The 22924-nt window shown below is 39.1% G+C and overlaps 1 protein-coding gene across 2 annotated transcripts in view; it reads right to left on the bottom strand.

Annotated features, from left to right (window-relative positions):
* Nucleotides 1–22924, bottom strand: part of ELAVL2 (ELAV like RNA binding protein 2) — a 68991-nt gene that overhangs the window by 35797 nt on the left and 10270 nt on the right. For both annotated transcript variants that reach the window (XM_077772334.1, XM_077772335.1), the window contains exon 3: nucleotides 4286–4389. In XM_077772334.1, the coding sequence (XP_077628460.1) occupies nucleotides 4286–4389 (104 nt within the window). The remainder of the gene's footprint in view (nucleotides 1–4285; nucleotides 4390–22924) is intronic.

Raw genomic sequence — 22924 nt, 5'->3', positions numbered from 1 at the left:
GTTTCATATACCAATTTAGAATTTATCAATACTTGAGACTCCCTAAAACCAAAGTGAGCAGAGAATGTGAAGACTGAACACAGTAGTCACAACCACTGAGATCCCAAATGGGCCACAGAACAAAAGGTGTCCATGGGGACCGGGACCAGAGGGATCTTGATGAGCTGCTCGCCCTGTCCAGCATACAATTTTTGACACTGTCATGAGATTCTCACCCCCCATGGCTGAACTGTGCATATACTACCTTTTCATTCTCTTCCGTAAGACCGGAAGTTAAAAACATCTTGTCTTCTTCACACTTTATTTACCATCTCAGTATCAGGGACAACATGGGCAGGCTTTATCATAACTGCCTCCATGCAGCTCAGAGATGGTGTGACATCACCAGTAAGGTAAGGCATCGAAGCATCGATCCAACCAGGGAAAACAGTGACCCTCAGGAGAAGAGAATAACCACTCTGAAACTTTAACCTACAAATGCTGCTCTTTTTAATAAACATTTTTCTAACATAAGGTGAACATATTGAGTTTTTCTAATTTCTTTTTTTTTAAATTTTTTAAAAATGTGTTATTTATTTCTGAGAGAGAGACAGTGTGAGCAGGGGAGGGTGAGGGAGAGAGGGAGACACAGAACCTGAATCAGGCCCCAGGCTCTGAGCTGTCAGCACAGAGCCCAATGTGGGGCTCGAAATCACGAACTGGGAGATCATGTCCTGAGCCGAAGTCGGATGCTTACAATTGAGCGACCCAGGCACCCCAGTTTTCTAATTTCTAAACCACACGTGTTAAGGAGTGAAGATGCTATGAACCACTTTTTACTCTGAATGTTCAACTATCATTCAGCATGCTCAGGAGAATTATCCACAAGAGGATATCAAGATAAAAGATGAAAACACACTGAAGTTAGCATGCAAAAATACCCATATTTAGAGAACCTACCTATTCAGAAAAGGTACATTTTGGTGGCTCCCAAGTGCTAGGCCTTAAACTTGCTGTCACAAATTAACTGGAAAACATATTAAAAAGCAGAATACTATATCTCACCTCTGGACACTGCTCCTGTAGTTTGAAGTGGGCCCCAGAATGTGTATTTCCAACACACTTTCCCTTGTGATTCTGAGGCAACTTTGCTTCACTCATTGCAAAAATACTGAGTATTTGTCATTTATTCAACACACCATCCATCTATTACCCAAAACCCTACTGGCTAAGGCTATTAGGGAGCCCCAGGAGAAACTGCTAAATAAACCACCTTTCATGGCACTTGATTCACAGTTTCAATATTCCAATTGCTAGGAATTCTACCAATGCATACTAAATACTAGGTGTCTTGGAAGACTTAACTTGAGGAGCACACAAACATTTGAATGCTTGTATATGATGTATGTATTAATTAGTCTACTGCAGCTTTCTAAAGAGAAAGAGTTTTGCCACATTAAATATAAGAGTTTTGTCTTTAAAAGACTCGTCTTAGCTAAACTCTGTGAGCACTAAAGTCTCAACTGTTTTTATTGGGGGAAGCCCAAGTAGGAAGTGGCTGAAGGAAGAACTTCGGATGGGCTCCAATAGGCTGCTATTTAACTAAAAGCAGGGGGGAAACCATATGCCAGGAAGCAAGACCTACAGGAGCACACGTGCAGAGACTGAGACGATGATCACGTGCCAGAGAAGAGCCAATCTGACTACTGTAGAAAGCAGTCATACCAATGGTCAACTCCAAAGTGAAATCAAATGACAGGGTAAAAGATCAGTGAGATACAGGAGAAATTTGAGAAGTAACATGAGGAAAGCACTGTTTTTTAAGTTTACTCCAATAGCCACCACCAGGACAGACTGGAAGAAAGATAAAAAGGCCAATGTATGGAATGGTATCTCACGGAATGGAAAGGTTTACAAGCAGCTTCCAAAAGGTACTTAAAGCAGCAAACGGGGGGGAAGAGGGGGGTAAAAAACTGGCTCAAGATGTTGTGTAAGAACACAAAACATGTCTAATTGAAAATAAGACAAAAAACACACAAAGAACAAATAGACAAAAATGGTGCTCTGTAGTTTTGGAAAATGGTCTGCTTTGCCTCTCTGAGAAATCTGGGCCAAATTGAGGATACCAGCTGTTATCTGATATTTTTACAGGAACCAAATGGGGGTGGGGAAAAAAGGAGCCTGCTGCTTCCCCACCACTCCTACCCCCTATTTCAGAAAATCAGAAGAAAAGTAGCAGATGTCACAGTTTAAAAGCCACAAGGCATTACTGTCCTTTCTTCCACATAGTCTGCCTGGGCCGCTAGGCCCTGAAGAGGAAGCCGGGCAATGGGCAGTAAGGAAGCAGCTGTCATCAATGGTCTCCTTGCAAGCATGGAAACTCATTCTCTGGCAACTCTTCCCCCTGCATCTCTGCCTTCCTGTGGACGTTATTGCAGAAGAACCTACAGCTGAAGGACTGACTCACTAAAATGAAAGAAGGATGGTTATTTCTGGAATGGGGAAAAGGTTACGTTCAGGAATGAGCCATCCCAACCATGTATTCCAATATCTTCAAACCCACAATGCAGGACCTCAACACTAAGATAAATTAGCAACAATTCTAGAAATCACTTTAACATGGGGAGGCCTTCAAAAATCCACACAACACAAAACACACAAAACAATCTGAAGGTAACCGAATATAAGATGTCTTTTTATGTTAACAGCATTTGATTATTACCTAATAGTAATAATGTGGCACACCTGGGTGGTTCAGTCAGTTAAGGAGCCACCTCTAGATTTCAGCTCAGGTCAATGCTCTCATGGTTCATGGGTTCAAGTTAGGCTCTGCACTGAGAGTGAAGAACCTGCTTGGGATTCTCTCTCTCCCCCTCCTTCTCTGCCTTTCCCCCATGTTCTCACTCTCTCAAAATAATTTAAAAAAAAACAAACATGCAGAATTCTTGGACATCTTACATCCAAGTATATTTGGGAGCTACCCCATACAGTTCCCGTTAGATAAGACAGAGCTGGGAGGCATTCTTCCTACAGGCCAATAAATATAAAGAATGAGATGTCAAAACTACCCAGGGCTAATAAATTACCTTAGCTGACAATTCTGAGAGAAGCAACTTTTAAGCACAAAGATGACACTGCATTTCCAGATTTCTGAAAAAATGAGCAGAAATCCTCTAGACAAGTCTCTAAGCAAGATGGATGCCACAATCAGCCTTGACTAACTTACCCTCACCACTTGAGGCTATCGTCTGAGCAGACTTCTTAAATCAAGAGTGGAAAATAGGTTCCAACTTGAGTCAATTGATAGAGGTTGTCTGGAACACTATTTTGAAAAATATTTGGGAGCCACATCTAGGCTCAGTGAGAAAGACTGCCATGATTGATTGGCAATGTCTGCACTGGGCAGGAGAGGGGAAATTAATGGCACGTGTGCTAAGTGTTTGCCAGAAGCTACATCCCTTTTATTCTCTAAAGGAAAAGAAATCTATACTGCAAACTGGATTAAATTCTTATCCAAATACAATCTACACTGGCATTTTGAAAATTCACAAAAGTGAGAAAATACCCACAAATTATTTACCATTTGTCTTGAAAAGGAAAATGTAACAGGAAAAATAACCTGTGTGGCATGTAAGCTCATCTAGTCAGTCTCCTCAAAGTCAGAGAAGAGTCAAACTATAGCCCAAGGACCACATCCAGACTGCCAGCTGTTTTTTATGATCCATGAGCTAAGAATGAGTTTTATATGTTTCAATGACTGGGACAAAAGAGACTATTTTGTGACACATGAACAGAACATGAAATTCAAGTTTCAGCTTCTACAAATAAGATTTTTTAAGATCACAGTCACATCTGTTCATTCACACAGTTATTGGCTATGGCTGCTTTCACGCGACAAGGGCAGAGTTGAGCAGTTATGACAAAGACTCTATGACCCATGAGGCCTAACATAGTTACTACCTGGCCCTTTAAAGAACAACTCTGCCAACCCCTGAGCTCAAAGAATTGGTCTAAGGTTTCCCCAAGTTATGTGGCAAGTAATTCACTATAAAGGAAGGAGACTTAATTCAGCAGGCTTCACAAAGTACTTAGCTAAGAAAGTTGCTCTGCCCCCTTGTTAATAAGAAGTGATTACATAAAGTCCCCGTGAACAGTTTCCCCATCATCCAACAAACAAAAATTCTGCTATGCCTCCCAGAGAAGTGTCTAGGTGGGCACAAAATGAATAAAGGAAAGAACTATAAGAAGATCTCAATTGTTTTTAACCTTTGTTCTGCAGGTAGGTAGGAAGAAAACTGAAACATACTTTTATTGTTTTGGTTTGAAGTCTCAATCCATTCAAGGTGTTGATAGCTTTCTCTGCATCCTTAGGATCAATGTAGTTCACAAAGCCATATCCCAAGCTCTGCCCTAATGAAAGGGAAGGAGAAAAAGGCATACATTAGTTCTACACCACTAATGACAGAGATCCACTCTCGTTTTGGTATATGGTCTTGCCATTAACACCAGCACATTTTCTCAATAGTAAAAAGAAGTCTATATTAATTCTTCTAGAAATATACATGTGGTCTTTTTTTCCATCTCCTTTCTACTACATTTGCAAGTTTAAACATCAGTTAGAACTCAGCAAGCTGTGCATTTAAAGCGCGCACGCGCACGCACACACATCTCCAAAGCATTCCACCAAACACATCCTGCCTGAGCCAGAGCACCCAGCAGCAAATGCAATGTTCAGCTTCAGAAACTGTGGGTGCAAATCTCTGCCGAGCTGCTGAGTGGGCTTCACGGGCACGACTTTTCCAGTTTTGTTTTCTTTACCCAAAAAATGGGAAGAGAAGGCGTCATGCATCAACCAAGAATCTGTCAGTGTTCTGTACTTTGTACCCTGGCAAATTTACAGCCTTTTCCAAGTACAATTATTTCCATTTAAAAGGTGAAGAATCGTGTGTACACATGGACATTTATTTTATAGGAGAGCCTCTTCGAATAAACTGAATCTGATTTTCTAAAAACGATCTGATGACCTAGATAAGGAATACAAGGAAATCTTAACACAAAGATTTACACTGAGAACATCCAAGCCAGTAAGAACAATGGGAACATGTAGAAAGGGAAGAAAGTATAATCACAAATAATAAAACACAATTTCTAAAATAAAAGTTGCTTAAAATTTTTGTTTTTCCCTACCATCNCCAAAAAAAAAAAAAAAAAAAAAAGGAAAGTATTCAAGAGGTTGGAATCAATGGAATGCCCATGTAAGTAAAGCCAATCTGAAAGGTCTCAATTATTGATCTAAGGGAGTTTCTCAGTTTCAAAAAAAACACTATCATAGAGTAGGTGACAAAAGTGGACATAAGAAACGTTTAGTCTATTAAAAGTTAAACTAACTGAGGGTTTCCCAGAAGCTGTTCAGTAAAGGTCCAAATACTTTTTATGAGTATCATTTTTTATGAATTTCATAGCAAACTAAGGGATTTTCTTCCTCGATGGGGTACTTTAGACACATGTGGTTATGAATACAAGTATTTAGGACAGCCACTCCAGTTATCCTAATGTGGTTTTTATAACTATATAAAAGAGAGAGAGAGAGAACACTAATTACAGTACCTAAGAACTATGAAAACTTGTGGTTGTATTTTGGGACCACTATCAGAATTTGGGTGTTGTACAATACCCCCAGCTAATATGTCAATTAACCTCAATAAAAAAAATTGAGGTCATCATTGCTGAAGTATGCCCTCTAATGGAATTGCATTTTTTTCCTGTTTTTTTAAAAAAAAAAAAAAAGGGTGAGGGGGAGCCTGGGTGACTCAGTTGGGTTAATCGTCTGACTCGATATCAGATCAGATCATGATCTCACAGTTTCGGGAGTTTGAGCCCCACGTTGGGCTCTATGCAGACAGCATAGAACCTGCTTGAGATTCTCCCCCTCTCTCTACCCCTCCCCTGCTTACACTCTCTTGGTCTTTCTCAAAAAATAAATAATAATCAACTTAAAAAAAAAAGGTGAGGAAAGAGCTAAAACTATTTTTTTCCTCACAACAATCGTAGAACTTTAGTTTTACTCACAGGTCTATTTTTTAAAACTTCCATGTGAAGCCACTGTATTTTAAGCTTTCAGCCTTTTACTAATTTGACATTTACCATGTGTCTATTGCATGCATAGTGCCCTCTTAGAAAATGTGCTTCAGCTCTATTGTCAAATGGGATGAACATAAAAGCTACTCCAGGAAGCAGTTTAAAATGGAAAGAAAATGGGCTTTGGAAACAGACACACAGGAGTTCTAAGCTTGCCTCTGCTGTTTACTAGCTATGTGACTTTGAAAGCTACCTAACCTCTCTGAGCCATTACTTAATTCTAAATAAGGATAGTAATTTCTACCCAACAAGGCTGGTGAGGCAGTGATGGAACATTGGCTACTGTTGGAAGTTGATCATTTTAGTCAAAAGATGACTAAGTAAAGAAAACTAACACGTATCTATAATACGTTAAGGAGTTTTCACATGTTCATTCAAAATTAAAGCAGGAAGATGCTACAAATACAATGGGGAAAAGAAAGGCAAGCCAAACATTGTGTAGTTTTGTCACAGTGCTATTCTATATAACAAAACAGATCAAATAATCAATTATACCAACATTAAGAGTCTATTTCTCCTATCTACTGACACCATCCTCACACCTGCATTTAAGCAGCTTCTAATCAAAATGCTTTTTCAACCCTGGTTGTACACTGAAATCATCTACAAAGCTTTGTGGGGGGTGGGGGGAGCAAACAGATGCCTGAGTCCTATTCCTAAAGACTTTTATTTTATTGGTCTATTATGAAGCACTGGTACTAGGTTTTAAAAACCTTGGTGATTCTAACAAGCAGCCAAGGTTGACAATCACAGTTTTAATGTGAGAGGTAATCGGGGGCTGCCAATCTGGCATCTGGGAAGCTCTGAAGGCGGCCACGTGCTGAGGGGTCTGGGCATGTGAAGAAACTTTGCAGGAAGACAGTCTACATTTACAGATCCGTTTTCAGATAGAAGTGGATGTCTTCCCTCTAAAACCTTCAATTTACCCATCACTTCAGAGAAACTATTTCTTGGCCTGTGGGGTCACTCTCAGGCACAGCAGTACCCATCGGAGGTGGGTCACCAGGTAAGGCAAAAAGCCTGCCCTAGCGGTCTGGTCCCTGCTTAGCAGTCTCCTAGGCTGGTTACTCCTAAGCACAAGGTAGGCACTCCAACTTTTGCTAAATGAATGAATGAGAAATGCAGGGGTGTTATGTATTTAACCAAAGCTATTATCACCAACATCACATCAGATGGTCCATCCACTAAATGGGTCTTTGACCTGACCCCCCACAGCAATCACGGCTGGCTGTAATGAGTCAGCCAAGTTTCTACTACCTGTAAATTGACTACATTTGGAAAATATTTATCCCTAAATGACCTCTTCTCCACAAACAAAGTTTCTAATTTGCTCAGTGGCATTATTAGGAAGAGCACCACCCATCAATTAGAATATGTTTGAGGTAAGCACAATTTTACTTTTATTCTAAGGAAGAGAATATGAAAGGAGAGATTTGCTGCAAAAAGGTTGCATTTCTAAATCCACTAGCTGAATTAGCATGTTGGCACTGGAAGTACAAGGGAGTTAGGAACTTCAGAGATTTTCATTTTAAAGTATGTTAGTCAAGTCAGCAAATATTTATTGAATGCTTACATCAATTTAAAGCTTTCAAAGATGATACCAAGATAGGCAAGACTCCCTCCATTCTCATCTTTCAGCTGTGTGGTATTTTACTGTTTAATTTTAGCCTCACATTTATCATGTGAGATATTCATTTTCCTCTCCTGTAAGGGAGATACGATATCTGAAGCTAGGCAAGGTCAATCAGCTTCCTCGAATCAAAAAAAGCAGGTAGGAAGAAGTAAGGGTCAGGACTTGATTCCAGGACTCTCAAATGCTCTCAGCTCAATTCACAGCTAGTTAATATATGAACCCAGACCACCTTCAACATGCATGAAGTGTCATGTAACCAGCCATTTTCTAACTGGGTCCTACCACAAAAACCGTTTTGAGACAGTTGCTTACTGTCTCAAATTCCTAAACTTTATGTGCAAGTATCAGTTTTTCTATATATGAATTTCAATGCTATTATTCATTTCTATGACAAAGTAAATTGCCATTTATATAGTGACTACTTTACTTCAGGTTATCTATCCTGAGTGAAGATTTTTTAAAAGTAAAAGCAACATCAGGTCAAAAATCAAGAAAAATTATTTAGCCTGGATCCACTTTTCCCCCGAATCTTGTATTCATCAGCTAGTAACAGTCATAAAGCACCAGGGAAGGCATGGAAACCAAGCATCATTTATCTAGATCATCCAAATCTGGTTTTCAAATCATTCTGAATTTAGAACGTGCATATTGATAAACCCAAAACCAAGAATCATTTTCTTTAAAAAAATTTATAAAGCTCTATATTTAAATTCCAAGTATAAAGCAACCCAACGTGATAAGAACTGAACACAATGACAAAGCTAAGGTTTCTCCCCCAAAAACCTTCAGGACCACTAAATCCTGTCGTTAAAGGCCAAAATACTCCTTCTGGTAACTAGACATCAAGAATAACGCCAATATCACTTGTCCCCAGCTATCTTTACAAGCTACCTGTGGTCCCAAGGCTCTTGGGGATTTGGGAACCATTAATCCAAGCCTTGGTCCTAACAGCAAAGACAAGGATTCTAGAATTTCACTACAGGGGAAGCCATGTGAACAGTTATATGGCCTAAGACCTCCATGTGTGTACTGAAAACTCCAGATCAATACCATACTTCAGTCTATGCATCCTATATATACACCGTGTGCGAATGCCTTTTGTTTTGCATCCTCCTTTTTAACCTACCGTATGTGCCAAAGAAGATCCCTTCTTCACAAGAGATAGAAAAATCACTTGTAAACTGCTCCCGACGTAAGGAGAACAGTTATAAACAGGCTCCTTAGACCACAGTCAAGTGATCTACAGCACGGAGCTGAAGCACTCCACAGGCCTCTGAATGGGACCGAGGCCCATCAAGAGCCACAGGGGGGTCAGAGCAGGAAGAGGAAAACAGGAAGAGTCCTTTTAGCAACAGAGTGCTGGTGGGAAACACAGTAAACTCCAATTTATCCCAAACTGTGCGTAATTCAAAGCAGCAGCCATTCCCTTGCCACCTACATTGCTTTTAATAGCATACTTTAATTAAAAATTTAATCGCATATTTTAATTAAAAATACACAATCTTCTGGACCCATTTAATTCAAAGGTCACTTTATTTAGTCTTTCCTATTTCAAATTACTACCAATGTGCAGAATACCAAATTACCCCCTCAGGTTTAAAGGTAAAGGTAACAGACCTCCATAATTCTTGATTATAAACCTGGTACATTAATTTCATCCAACCAATATTAAGTGAGACCCTTCTCAACATGGAATTGTGGAAAGTAAAATTCTGTATTAAAATAAGTCATCCTACACATTTCTCACCAACATTTAGAATTCACTTGTTCAACAATTATAGAAAGTCTACTTTTTGCTAGTCCCCAGGGACAAAAAGTTCCTCTTTATAAAACCTACATCCTGCTAGGAGACAAAAGAACAAGCTCTACAGTGTTCGAGAAGAAAATAAGGGCTCAGAAGAAAAATCGAGGATAGAGGAGAGCGTGGGGAAGAGGGGTCAGGGCTGCTATGTAAAGAGAGTGGTCTCAGGGGGGGCCTCACCCTCAAGGTAGCATCTGATACAAGACTCGAAGGAAGTAACTCCTAGTCTAACAGGAAAGCTGTGTAAATAGGCCAATTTGAGTGCAAGTTCTACCACAGGGGGTATCACATCCTGCCAGTTCTACCAGCTAAATCTGCCCCCTCCCCCCTCCTCGGTATTATTAACACAGGTCCTCCTGTACTATTCTAACCTGGATTACTGCTACAATACCCTAAGCCACCACCCTTTCCCTATGCTCCTGTCAATTCCCAAACCAACTCTCCTCCACCATGACACTGTCCAGATTATTTTTTTTTTTTAAAGTTCATGTATTTATTTTGAGAGATCAAGCGAGCAGGGGAGGGGCTGAGAAAGGGAGAGAGAGAGAATCCCAAGCAGGCTTCACACTGTCAATGCAGAGCCTGAAACAGGGGTCAAACCCATGAACCATGAGATCATGACCTGAGCCAAAGTCAAGAATCGGACACTTAATTGACTGAGCCACGGAGACGCCCCCAGACAGACCTTCCTCAAAGACAAATTGAATTATGCTCTGGTTTCCAAGGTCGTCATCACTTCTTGCATACTTCCGCTACTTCACACATACTCTAAAATGGACATTCAGTTCCCTGTGCACATCTCTAAGTGGCCAACTCCCACATATCCTTTGAGATGGTCTCTAAGACCCTTTTCCTGACCCAACTTGCACACTCCCAAAACATACTATTCAATGCTCCTCAGTCCTTCCACAGCCCTTATATTATATCCCTTTATCTTAGTACACATGGGTAGTGAGTCAATTTGGATACCTCCCCACCCCACCCCCATTAACCCTTTGAGCAAGGGCAAGTTCCTGACACAGAAAAACCTAGCACAGATTATGAACTACATGTTCACTAAATAAATGAACAAATGAGCTAATGAACAAAGAAACAGCCGTCTGCCTTTCAGAGCCAAAATCAAGAGTCGGGGGGCGCCTGGGTGGCTTAGTCAGTTAAGCGTCAGACTTTCCCTTAGGTCATGATCTCGCAGTTCGTGGGTTCCAGCCCCGCGTCGGGCTCTGTGCTGACTGCCAGCTCAGAGCCTGGAGCCTGTTTCAGAGTCTGTCACTCCCTCTCTCTCTGACCCTCCCCTGCTCATGCTGTCTCTCTCTCTCCTAGAAATAAAATATTTTTAAAAAAATTAAAAAAAAATAAAATAAAGGAGAGATGCCCTGCTCCCCATGTCCCTACACTGTTCCAGATGGATTACAGAACAAAGGTGCGCAAATGGCAGTGTTCTGTCCTTACAAGGGAGTGATGGGAGATTTTTTTTTTTTAAATAGTTCAAGTAAAATTTCTCATGAAAAATTTCTACAAATACCTTTTAAATGAAATCTCAGTTTTAAAAAATAATGTCACCTAGAGTAATTTGATAGATTTACATAAATCTGTTTCACAAATCTGTAAGTATGAATTATGGGATGTCAGCATGTAATTTTGTTGAAAGTGCTTTTTCACTAATATAATTAAGTCTGCCGAGACTATTCATGTAAAAGTCAAATAAAATGCAGAGTGAATTCTGTAAAAACCTGGTAGTTGAATCAACAATAAAAGGTGACTATGCTGATTGATGTGTATCTATTATTTCATTTAGAGCAGTAGCAATGTTTTATGAAATAAAAAAGGACAAAAGCAGCATGAATCTTTTCTAAACCTCAGCAGAAACAGGTCACTATGGTCCTCTCTGACAAGCAAGGCTAGTTACAATCTGAGGTCTAATAATGTAATAGTTTAAAANTATATAACACTTCACACCTCAAAAAAAAAAAAAAAAAAAGCAAACAATTTGAATCAGGAAAACAAGTTAATTCCAGAGAACGGGGGGAGGTACGGGGCGGGGTGTTTTTAAAGACATACCTACCCCTCCCTCTCCCAAACGCAATAAAGTTGCAAATGTGTTGTTTCTTCAGACGGACTTTCTGTTCTTGGGCATTGGTTATGTGTGTCTGTTCAGACAGGCTGTGTGCACTGCGACTCTGGCACCAAAGCAAGCAGCACCAGACTTTACAAAGGAGCTTTCTTGATATCTAGGATCTGATACGTAACAAAACCATGTGGACACCACACACATCAGGGGAAAGGTTTGAGAGGATCTTAGTAGAACAGAGGGATGCAATCCTCTCCAGTCACCTTTTCTTTCCAAGTTTTAATTCCTGACTTAGCCTGAGTCTCCTCAGATGTAGCACGCCAGATGCCGCAAGACCTTTCATTTAAACACTCAACTAACTCGGGTCAAATTAAACGGGTCCTCCTCGCTGCCCTCTAATGAGGAAGATCAAGTTGTGAGGCAGAGGACTAGTGAGATCCTATTACTACAGAACACACCAGCCTCCCTGAAAACTCAGAGCATTTTTACCAGCTTCCCGAAGGACATTACCAGGGATTAGCACAAGGAAGGAGAATTCAACCTAGAAGCTCACATAATACAGAAAACAGATGGCTCATTCGGAGACTTATCTTCAACCCAAATGCTAATAAAGCTGGCCCAAGACTAAAATGCCCCAATATTTTAAAATGGTTTTCAGGACTTCACAGATATATTGAGATAATATAAAAGAGTTTAAATTGTAACTTTTCTGCTGAAATCCAAGTTGTAAATAGTGATCATTTGGTAAATATTACCGAAGCAGCCTAATTCTAGAGGGAGCAGTTAACATCCCCAGCACCAAGGGATTTTCAAGTTACTTTAAATGGCCATATCTGTCCTCTGATTATGCAACGGGTAGAGCTCTATTTTCCTATGGTTCCAATCCCAGTAATTATGAATCTGCTGGCAATGCAGCGTGACCTTGCTTAAGTTGGTGAAACTGTGGATTCTTAATACATCACAATTTCAGACATTAAGAACTCCCACACAATTCACTCTTAGGTTATCGACAATAGCAACGGCATATTAAATTCTTGAGTACTGCACATGGGTACTAAGAGGTCTTGCACCCAAGACCAGGAAAATTAAGGAAATATGATCTTTATCCACAGTGAAGTAAATAAACCAATTGCTCTAGCATATACACCTTAGGATAAGATTTTACACTGGACGTTCTCCAGCCAGCGACAGAGTGAGATATTTTAGGTTCTTAACACCACAGTTAAAACAAAAGCCAGTTCTCATCACTTACTGACAGCAATTAGTTGCTGTCAAAGAAAAATCAGCAGTCCTACATTAAATACTGGAGCGGTCCTCATGAGAGCAAAAACCGAAAACTGTCAGGTGGCCAGAAAGTCAGATCCTACAGTTCAAAAAAAAAAAAATACCCAAACAAACAAACTCTGAGTGAAGGCAAAAACCACTTTCAGTTTAAGTTCTAAGTCAGCTGCCATATTCTCATTACTTTGTTAATGTAATTAACTCTGTACACATTTCTTATAATTAATTTTGTACACACTCCGAGGCCTGTGTTATTTGCTTTCTCCTGTGCTTTCTTAAAAGGCAATGGAGTTATTCGAGTAAGTATCATTTGAGATGGGGGCAAAAGAACTATACCTCACAAAATACTGTTGTGCTATAGAGAGAAACCAGTTAACAACTGCAGTAGTAAAATGGGCATCTGTTTCGTGCACTACCAGCTGGTGTTCATCGACACACGTGCGTGCACACACACACTGGTAAGCAGTCCATCAAAAAGCAGTACAGCTTCTTTATCTGTTTTTCTCCCTTTGTAAGACATTATTTTTTATTCTGATATTGCAAGAAAAAAATTTAAAGGTCCTAAAGCTCTATAATTAGCTCAGTGCCCTTTTGAAACTGTGTCAAAGAATCCTGCAAATCACTATGGTGAGCTTCCTGTTTTGTCCAGAACAGTGGGAAACATCAGTCTACAAATCTCACCGCGTCCTCCTGATTAAAAAAAAAAAAAAAAATCTTGTTAGAGATGAATTTTCTTCTTGAACACGTAATAGTTTTAAATAAATAAACGAATGAGTGAATGAATAAATAAATAATCTCTCATCCACAGTTAAAGGCTCACCAACCCAAACCTTCCCATTCAAAAAGCTCAGTAAGTCTGGGAAAGTCTGCTCAGACTGCTTTGCTCCATACTTGCTTTTATATAAGCTTTCTAGAAGCAAATAGTACCACTGCCTAATTATAAACTGCCATCAACTTATTAACCTTACATTACACATATTCATAAATTCTCACAATAAGCTCTGTACATATAGATCTGTACTAATTTTACAGCTATAAAGTTCGAGGCACAGAGATTCTAATTAACTTGCTCAAAGGCACACAGCAAGCCGGTTAACAGTAGGTAGGGCTCTTCAAAGCCAGGATTGCCTTCTAAAGTAGGTCTTTCCAGCATACATTTAATCGCCTTTGACCAAATCTGACATTGAGGCAGAGTCCTTTGCATCCAAAGTTCACAAGTTTTCAACCAGGCTATTCATAATCTCTAAATACACCTGCAATATTTTTCTTGTTCTATGTCATGCAATCGATTGACTGGAATTTCACCATTCTTTCTTAATCCATCAAGATTAAAAAGAAAGAGGAAAAAAACCCTAAAAAAAAGAAGAAGAAGAAGGAATGGCATCCTGCAGGTGCACAAACCATTTAAATCCTCAAAACAAATCCGTCATTACAAAACAGATTAGAGATATCCACATTATAAAAAGATTCATTTAAAACAGGCCTTGATTTGCATACTCTTTTTCCAGAAACTCAGAAAGCAATTCTTATGGCTAAAGCCAAACATGTTTGCTACTGCCAAAATTGTCTCCCACACAAGACACTTCTCTCGTCAGCAGATTGCATTAAAATGCTTTTATACGCACAGTGTGGTTTCCTAGCTGAAGAAAAGCAGGTGGGATCAATGCCACATGCTCTCTACCCTCTTAAAAATCTTTGCTCAAAAATTTAAAGAAGACAGTAAACAAGGGAGATGCAGGCACCTAGTGAACATGAACACCTATAATCACTAAGTTTCATCCTCAACCAGGACAAACTTGCAGAAGATATATTTAGCCAGCTGAAACACAGAAGAGAAGCAGCGAGGAGTTGCTTGACAGAGAAATTAAGGAAATAGACATATGGAGAAGAGCTAATGTGTAGAGAATAGAGGAGATGGTTGATCCAAAGGCACAATGACTGAACAGCAAATGGTCCACGTAGAGGTAAGGAAGCCGACTGAGAGCAGGGCTGCCCCACATGAAGGTCAGTGCAGCACGCACCAAGCAATAAGAGACCATGAAGAAAAAGAGAACCCGAGAGAAGTCTAGGGAGTTAACTTTGGAAGCCTGGAACAATCAGAACGTACAGATCTAGGATCAAAACCACTGAGGAAGAAATTTTTGACAGTCCAGAAAAGGGACCTGACCCAAATCTCTTTCAGTCAAGTCCCCAGAGATCTCTAAACAACAAAAGTTACAGGGTAAAACCCCACAACCTCTTTGGAAAGTCCCTAAAAGTTCCCCAGTTTGAATCAGCTAACCTCCCATCTATTCCTTATTCTCCTATTCCACAAACCTTTGACTCATACTACCATTCTCTGAACCTCTGCAGCTCTACTCTTCCCTTAGAGTAAGCATGACCAACCACTGAGGTGACTGGGTGGCTCAGTTGGTTGAGTGGCCAACTTCAGCTCAGGTCAATATCTCATGGTTCATAGGTTCGAGCCTCACATCAGGCCCTGCTGCCATCAGCGCAGTCGGCTTCACTTCGGATCCTCTATGCCCCTCTCTCTGCCCGTCCCCAGCTTTTGTGCACACTCTCTCTCAAAAAGAAATAAACATAAAAAAATAAAGCATAATCAACCCATTCCAAGTCCCCTATCCTGAAAACTAACTTTTAGACGAATTACTCTTCTCTTTTGGTGGGCCTTCCATAATAAGGGCCAGGAATGGAATCAAAGGCAGCTCCTACCCAAGAGCTCAGTACTTCCATGGCCTAACTTCTCACCTTCATAAGAGTAACCAGAGAGCGACCAGAAACCTCCAGAACCTTAATACTCAGAGCTTAACACAGAGTAGTACCAACCCAAGAGCCTCTCCAAAATATTCATTCACTATGCAGCTAACAGATATGGATAACCCCATCCACCAAAGAGCAAAACCACAGGACTACTCAGGGAACTCTTAATGATTTTCTAACACCTCTTTTACACAGCTGTAAAAATATATACACCTATATTCCACTCTCCCCAGTTTAGCTGCTCTTATGAGTGGAAAGTGTTAATAACTACCATAAATGAACACAAAAGTATTAAACCTTATTTTGAAATTTTGTGCAGCTATCACAAGGTTATACACGACTTCTGAATGCACACGCGTATATACCTAAGTCCTATACATATAAATGGTAAACAAGAAAAAATGAGAAAGGGGGTAAGGCTGGATCATGTATGATGGGGACCCTGGAGGGCATCATATCATATGACATCACATATCATATCATATCACATCATATTTTAAAAAGTTTCAAATAAAGTAAAAACATGGATCATTTCACCTTATCTAAATCATTGATCAAGTACCCATAATATATGTAACCAGGCTTTCACTCAGGGACAACTCTCCACTTTAGTTCATTTTATTTCAAAAAAGAAAAACCATAATTAAATTAGAGATATTTTTAGCAAAGACAAAGGAAGTAAAATTCCAAAGGACATCCATTGTCCCCAAATGACACAAAGATTTAGGTATAAATAACGTGATTTTCCTTCTCTTTGTACAGCACATTTTGTTTAGTTTATATTTAATAAAGAAAGGCAGTTACAGTTTCAAGAGGATATGAGGAACATGGGTTTCTTTCCCCTCCCCCTCAATTTAAAACAGTCACATAAATGCACTGATTTTTATACTTAGGCGAAATCCCCAAACAGGCCAATTGTGTTTGGTCAGATTAGGGTATAAATGCTGACTATAAAGAAAACTTATTTAAATACTGCAGACACAGCTTCAGGGACCTCAAGAAAGCCCTCTCTGAAGCATTAAAGAGAAAGGAATCCCAATACAACATCATCTGTAGAGGAGGCCAGCAGTACGAGGTCTAAGTTTAAAGGTTACAGGTCAGATGGGAACAATGGCTACAAATTAAGTCAACGAGGTACTGGACAGAAGTATCCATTTTGTTTTTGCTAAGGGACAGCTACGTACAGCAAACCACTCTGAGACCACAGGGCAATTTGCCTGCCAATTAACAGATGGCTTCTAAAGAGAAATACAAAATGGTCTGGCCACATTCATATCACACATAGCATCTCTGACAAAATAACCTAGTTTAAAAGTTGAAAAGATTAACTGTTGTAGTCCTCCAAATTTAAAAGTCACATAATCACTTTAAGAAGCAAATGCTTAAAAGATTTTGCTTAGACAATGACTCATTAGCACACAAAAGTGATGGGGCACTGTCCACATCAGCATCACAGTAAATGCACCATCATACTGCCCTGGAGAAGCATGGGCTTCTCTCTCACCACTGACTAAAAAAAGCACATTAAAAATGAAATATCCAAATCATATACTCCACAACTTAGTATATCTGACCATTGCTAAGTCTGGATCCAATTTCCCCACAAAACAGTAAAAATCTAAACACAAAAATAATCTTTTTAGCTCACTGTTATTTTATCATCTCAAGTACCCATGAACCTACAGCAGGATGGTGGGGGAAAGAATTTTATTCAAGAAGGGCACCTAGGGTGCTTAGCTGCTTCAGCCAAAGGGCTTGTGACTCTCGGTCTCCAGAGTCGTGAGTTCAGCCTACACTGTGTAAAGATTACAAAAAATAAACTTAAAAAAAAAAAGAAAAAAGAAACGTACCTAAACTGTAATTTATCTCAAAGACTTTTAAAATGATGCTTTCTTTCATCTGCTATTACTGAATTTACTTATTTAAATATCTGAGGTTTATTCACATATCTGAGGCTCATTTTTGGGGCAAATCCTGTGTTTTTACAGCACCAGATTAAATATTAAGCACCACCTGATGTGGGAAGCAACTTCTATAGACAGAACTTTTAGGCTATCTGAGTCACATCACATGGCAACTCTGTAAACCCATCTCAAGATATGGGCAAAGACAAGTGGCAAAAGGTATCTCATTCAGAAAAATCCATCTTTTTGGCAAAAAGTGTCCCCTGAAGTACAAGGGGGCTAGAAGTGTAAGGCCTCCTAACTAAGCCCTAATATGTAGATCCGTTAAATAATACCTCATCTGTGAGTAGAGCTGGGCTAAAGGCACTAACGCTCAGCCCTGCAAGTCTACCATCTACCTTGCCCTGGTCAACTAAGTTGCACAAATAAATTCATATCAGAACATTCCAGTCAGTCGTAGTAAAGGACCTCCTACGCTATAAAGTGCTATACAAAATGCCAGGTATTCAATTATAAGTACACCACTCAAATGAAGATTTCACTAAATACTAATCTTTCAGCTCATTCCAATATTCAATAGCCTTTGGTGTCAAGGAGTTTTCTTACGTTTGTTGTTGACAATTTCTTCCTTGCTATTTACAAAAGAAGAGAGGATTAAATAGTTATATATTATAAACTCATCTCCTTTATTTTGGGAAAACTTGAAAAATCTTATGTATGGTACTAGGTCATTTACTCAGTAGTCAAACCCTATTCCCAAACATAATGCAATCTATAAATTAAGGGCTTATTCTGGCTGTCCTCATGAATACCAACATTATTAAGGTATTCCATTTATATCTAGATTACCAATCTTATCATCCTCAAGCAAGAATATTTCCTAGCAAGAAAACACAGGGACACCTGAGTGGCTCAGTCACTTAAGCATCTGACCTCGGCTCAGGTCACGGATCTTGCAGTTCAAAAGTTCAAGTCCCATGCTGAGCTCTGTGCTGACAGCTCAGAGCCTGAAGCCTGCTTTGGATCCTGTGTCTCCTTCTTGCTCTCTCTCTCTGCCCCTCCCCCGCTCATGTTTCTCTCTCAAAAATAAACATTAAAAAGAAAAACACATATTTACACTGATATGAATCTCTTTAGCCCAAAACCTTCTGTATTGTATCGGGCTTCTTGACCTCTGCTCTTCTCTAAATAAATCACATCTGAGACTAAAGGAAGTGGAACTTACACTCTGTTTAAAAACCTATCGTCTACACACCGTAAATTGTACAAGTGTAAAAACTTCAGATACCTCTGAGATTAGCTGAGATTCAGATAAAATTTGACTGGCTCTAAACAGCATTCTTCTGAAGAAAAGGAGAGGGACACATTCTTTCTTAAGCCTCCAGAATATGAAATATTAAACAAACAATTAAAAAATTCAATTACGCTATTCTATGCTACCTGCACATCTCATTTTAGCCCTTGCACTCTTAAAACATGTAAATTAACTCAGAATTTCTTCCCCTTCCCAGCGATTCTCAAGGTTTTTGACTTTCAAAACCAAAAAACTAAAAGTTAATCACAGTAACTACATTAGCTATCAAATCTTATCAAATGATTGCCCTCAAATTTAAAATCTTATAATCAGATATAATGACTTCCCTAATCTTGCCTGTTGCCCCAAGACTTTGGATTCCATTATTCCTCAAAGACCTAACTTGTCCCTTTGCTTTCATTTTCTGTCATTTTTATCTGTTACAAGAAGTGAAGCAAGATTCCTAAGGAAACACAAAGTGACCAGGAGCTAAATTATACTATTAGAGTCCCCAAAGGAATTCTGTTTTCTCTGAATGCAGAATCTACAGTCTAATGATCGTGTTATTCAAAGGCTTTCTGTATCATTTCCTAAAACCTGGTGATACCCTGACCACACCATTACCCTCCCGAACCCCACGCCATGTTTCCACTTAAAGCTACTTGAACAGATATCCCATTTGTAATCCTCTAAGCTTACATAAATATCTTAACAGGTTGCAGGGTGAGAACATAAAACCAACTGGATAGTCTTTCAAACAACTAGTTAACAATTCTCCATCAGTGACTAGTTAACAAAATAAAAGTAATATAAAAAAGGTAAAACCAGTATTTGATCTTTTCAAAGAAAACTGAAGACTGCTCCAAAAACCACGGATAATGACAATGTGTCCCACGGACTCGGTGGGAGAACTAATTTGACACACCATAACCAGCCTACTCAATACATTTTAAAGTAGACGAAGAGCAAACTATAATTCATTTCAGAGGTATGAAAAAAGCTCTCAGGGACCAGTACCAGGGTTAGGAAAAAGGATTCAGAAAACAGTGCCTTGGAGGCGACTGTGTTATTGACCTGGTGGCTCCTTAAGACTGGATTTAAAGCATCAAAATGCCGGGGAAACAATTGTTCCCTCAGGCTTCAGTTACCTTGAATACAATGAAACGACTCAGGTTTGCCTGTTTACGTGCTGCTGTGCCTCCTTTAAACCTTACTTTAAAAGGAGAATTTGACTTTCTCAGGATAAAGCCCAAAGGTCAAACAGGTAGTGGAGAGTCAAGGACATCATTGCCTGTAGTCTACAAAGTAAAAAAGTAATGAAATCTATCACCTCAAATGCAAAAATGCAAATTTCTGTTGAGCTGGACAGGAGGTTGGGGGTGGATTACAGGATTTGTGAGCCATATACACTCCCCCTTCAAAACCAAAGCATTATGTAGAAAACAGAGTTCCAACAAAAAGTACAATGATGAGAAAAGAACTCATTAAGAGCTAAAAATAAACTCTAATTCACAATATGCATACGGATTTAACAAAAAAGGAAAACAAGATGTAAAATTGCATCTGCTAAGTTAACCATGCCCTCGTTCGTGGAAATCGCCACCCTCCCCTTACACAAACTGAAATCTGTAAAGTCTGTAGTGACTGAATAAAAGCAAGGCTTTAAATGTTTTCAATGAATATTCCAACAGAAAGAAAACAAAGGGATAGCAATTTTGTTTTAAGTCCTCTGATTTGCTAACACTATAGGAATACTGGGCTTCTTAACATCCAAACACACAGGGCTCTGCATTTCCCTACCTGAACGTCTTATTTTATGAAATCAGAATATTTGGTAATAGTGTTTACAACTGATATTAAAGGGGTACTAATTTTTAGGAAGAAGTCGATAGAAGTGAAAATAAGATTCAGTTAGTTTTTATCTAACCAATACCTCATGACTCAATTTAACAACTTGCTGACCTTCCAGGCCAATAAAAGACCACTGGGGAAGCTTAGCTGAGAGTACCTTCATATTTTAAGTCAAGCTCATTCATTCTGAATAACACGCACACACTACCACACAGAGCAGTAACTCCACACTCCAGCACTCTAGTTCATGGAGACTGATGTATTATCATTAATCATCTTTCTGGGCTCCCAAGTCTTGCCTTGAACTTCCTATTCTCACTCTGTCCCACCTCTAGAAAACCAATTATCTTGGTCAAATCACCTGGAAAGTGAAGAACAAGACATTAGCTTTGGATTCTTCCCACATAATACCTGAGAAATCATAAGAATTCTAAGGCAACAGATCTCTGCAGATTTTTTTCAAAAAGTGGTTTACCTAAGGAAAAGTAGTCTGCAATTGTTATGTAAGTGAATGTGTATTAACTGGTAAGAAAGGGATAGGTGAGTATGCCTGTGTGCTACCCACTTTATAAAAAACTCAACTTCAGTCAAACAGCTCACATATGGCTACATTATTAGTAAGTGGCTGGCCTCTGATATGAACTTAGTGTAATGTGTTCTTTCTAAGCTAAAACCTCTAAAACAGCCTCATTAGGCCACTTCCCTACCTGGGGAGTAGCAGGTAGCAGGGATTTTGTTTCAACATTAATCCTGAGAACTTGATCCCAAGCTAAGTAAATAACAACCCTAGTGTACATAGGGGTTTGGTAAATCCTATTACCACTGCATTCAAGTCCATTTCACAAGGAAAGATACAAAGGAATGCAATGAACAGTTTAAATTGAATACTTCCCTCTCGCATCCCCACGCGCCCCACCCCCTTGTGAAGGAGGCATACAGAATCTTTGTTCTTATTCAGAACAATGATCACCCCTCAATGAACTAAGTATGATGTATGACATAAAGTTGAGTAGTCAGATCACAAAAAGATAGTTTTAACTGAGATCTGTTTCTTCACAATACTTGGAAGAGCTGCCAATGCTGCTTTACAGCTTTAAAGCTCCTCAGAATATAGTTGATGACAGATACCATCACCAATAAAAGGACATTCAAGGGTGTCAAAATATTGACACTGTAAAACTTTAAAAAGCAAAACCACGTTTTAAGGAGTAAAACATGCTAACTAAAGCCGATGCATAGGCTTCTCAAATCAAACGACACTCACAAGTAAAATGCCAGGAAATATTTTTTAAAGCTGACCTTTTTAGTTGAAAAGGCAAGCGCTGAGGGTTTCCACAGCTCTCAAAATTCAGTAGTAGCAATGCACTCCACTGAGTCAATTAACTTAGAACAAGCTCAGAAGAGGTTGGCGAATTGTAAAGCAGTTTTAGCTTCAATGACCAACTATTCTGTTCAGGAAATGTTTAAAAAGAAATGTACCAACAGGTGCAAAATAAAAATGCTTTACTTTATTCATAATTTAGAAAGTTAAAAAAAAAGGCTATTACAAAGGTAGTGTAATAAATAAAATAGTGAAATAAGAACCATCAAAAAAAGAACAGGTTGAGTTTGTACTGTATCATAAAGGAACTCAATTTCACACCTGAGGATAGACAGGATTTTAACATTCTTTGGATTACAAAAGGAAGAAGAAATCCTGTAGCAGAATTTAATTGCTCTTTATCTTCTACGGCTGAGTTCACCATTTTCATTCTCATCTATATTATCTGTCCATCATTAGCAGGACAGCCACTAAATAATAAATTGAAAGTGATTTCTATTCTATGCTACCAATCCTGATGCAGAAGTAAATAAAAACTAAGGGGGAAAAAAAGTGTGAAAAGATCCACAATGGCAAACAGCACACAAGCACGCACGCTTTGCTGAATTTTAAGGGGAGAACTCCTTACAGAACTTCAACTGCATTTTCTATTAATTTGAATACATTAACAAACATTTGTGTTTTGTATCAAATTAATAAAGGAACAAGTCAAAAGCACTAAACACATGCTCTCAATCTACTGATCATTCTAGAAGCCCCAGTGAAGATATGAGTCAAGAAGGCATGGAATCAAAACTCCTAAACCTCATTTGCACAACAGATTCAACCTCATTCTCCCAGTAAATATTCTTTAAAAGCTGCTGAAAAAATGTGTAATCAGCTCTAGGGAGTTCC

The sequence above is a fragment of the Crocuta crocuta genome, unplaced genomic scaffold (assembly GCF_008692635.1).
Source record: "Crocuta crocuta isolate KB4526 unplaced genomic scaffold, BGI_CrCroc_1.0 scaffold606, whole genome shotgun sequence".
Lineage (NCBI taxonomy): Eukaryota > Metazoa > Chordata > Mammalia > Carnivora > Hyaenidae > Crocuta > Crocuta crocuta.
This window is presented reverse-complemented; position numbering and strand designations above follow the sequence as displayed.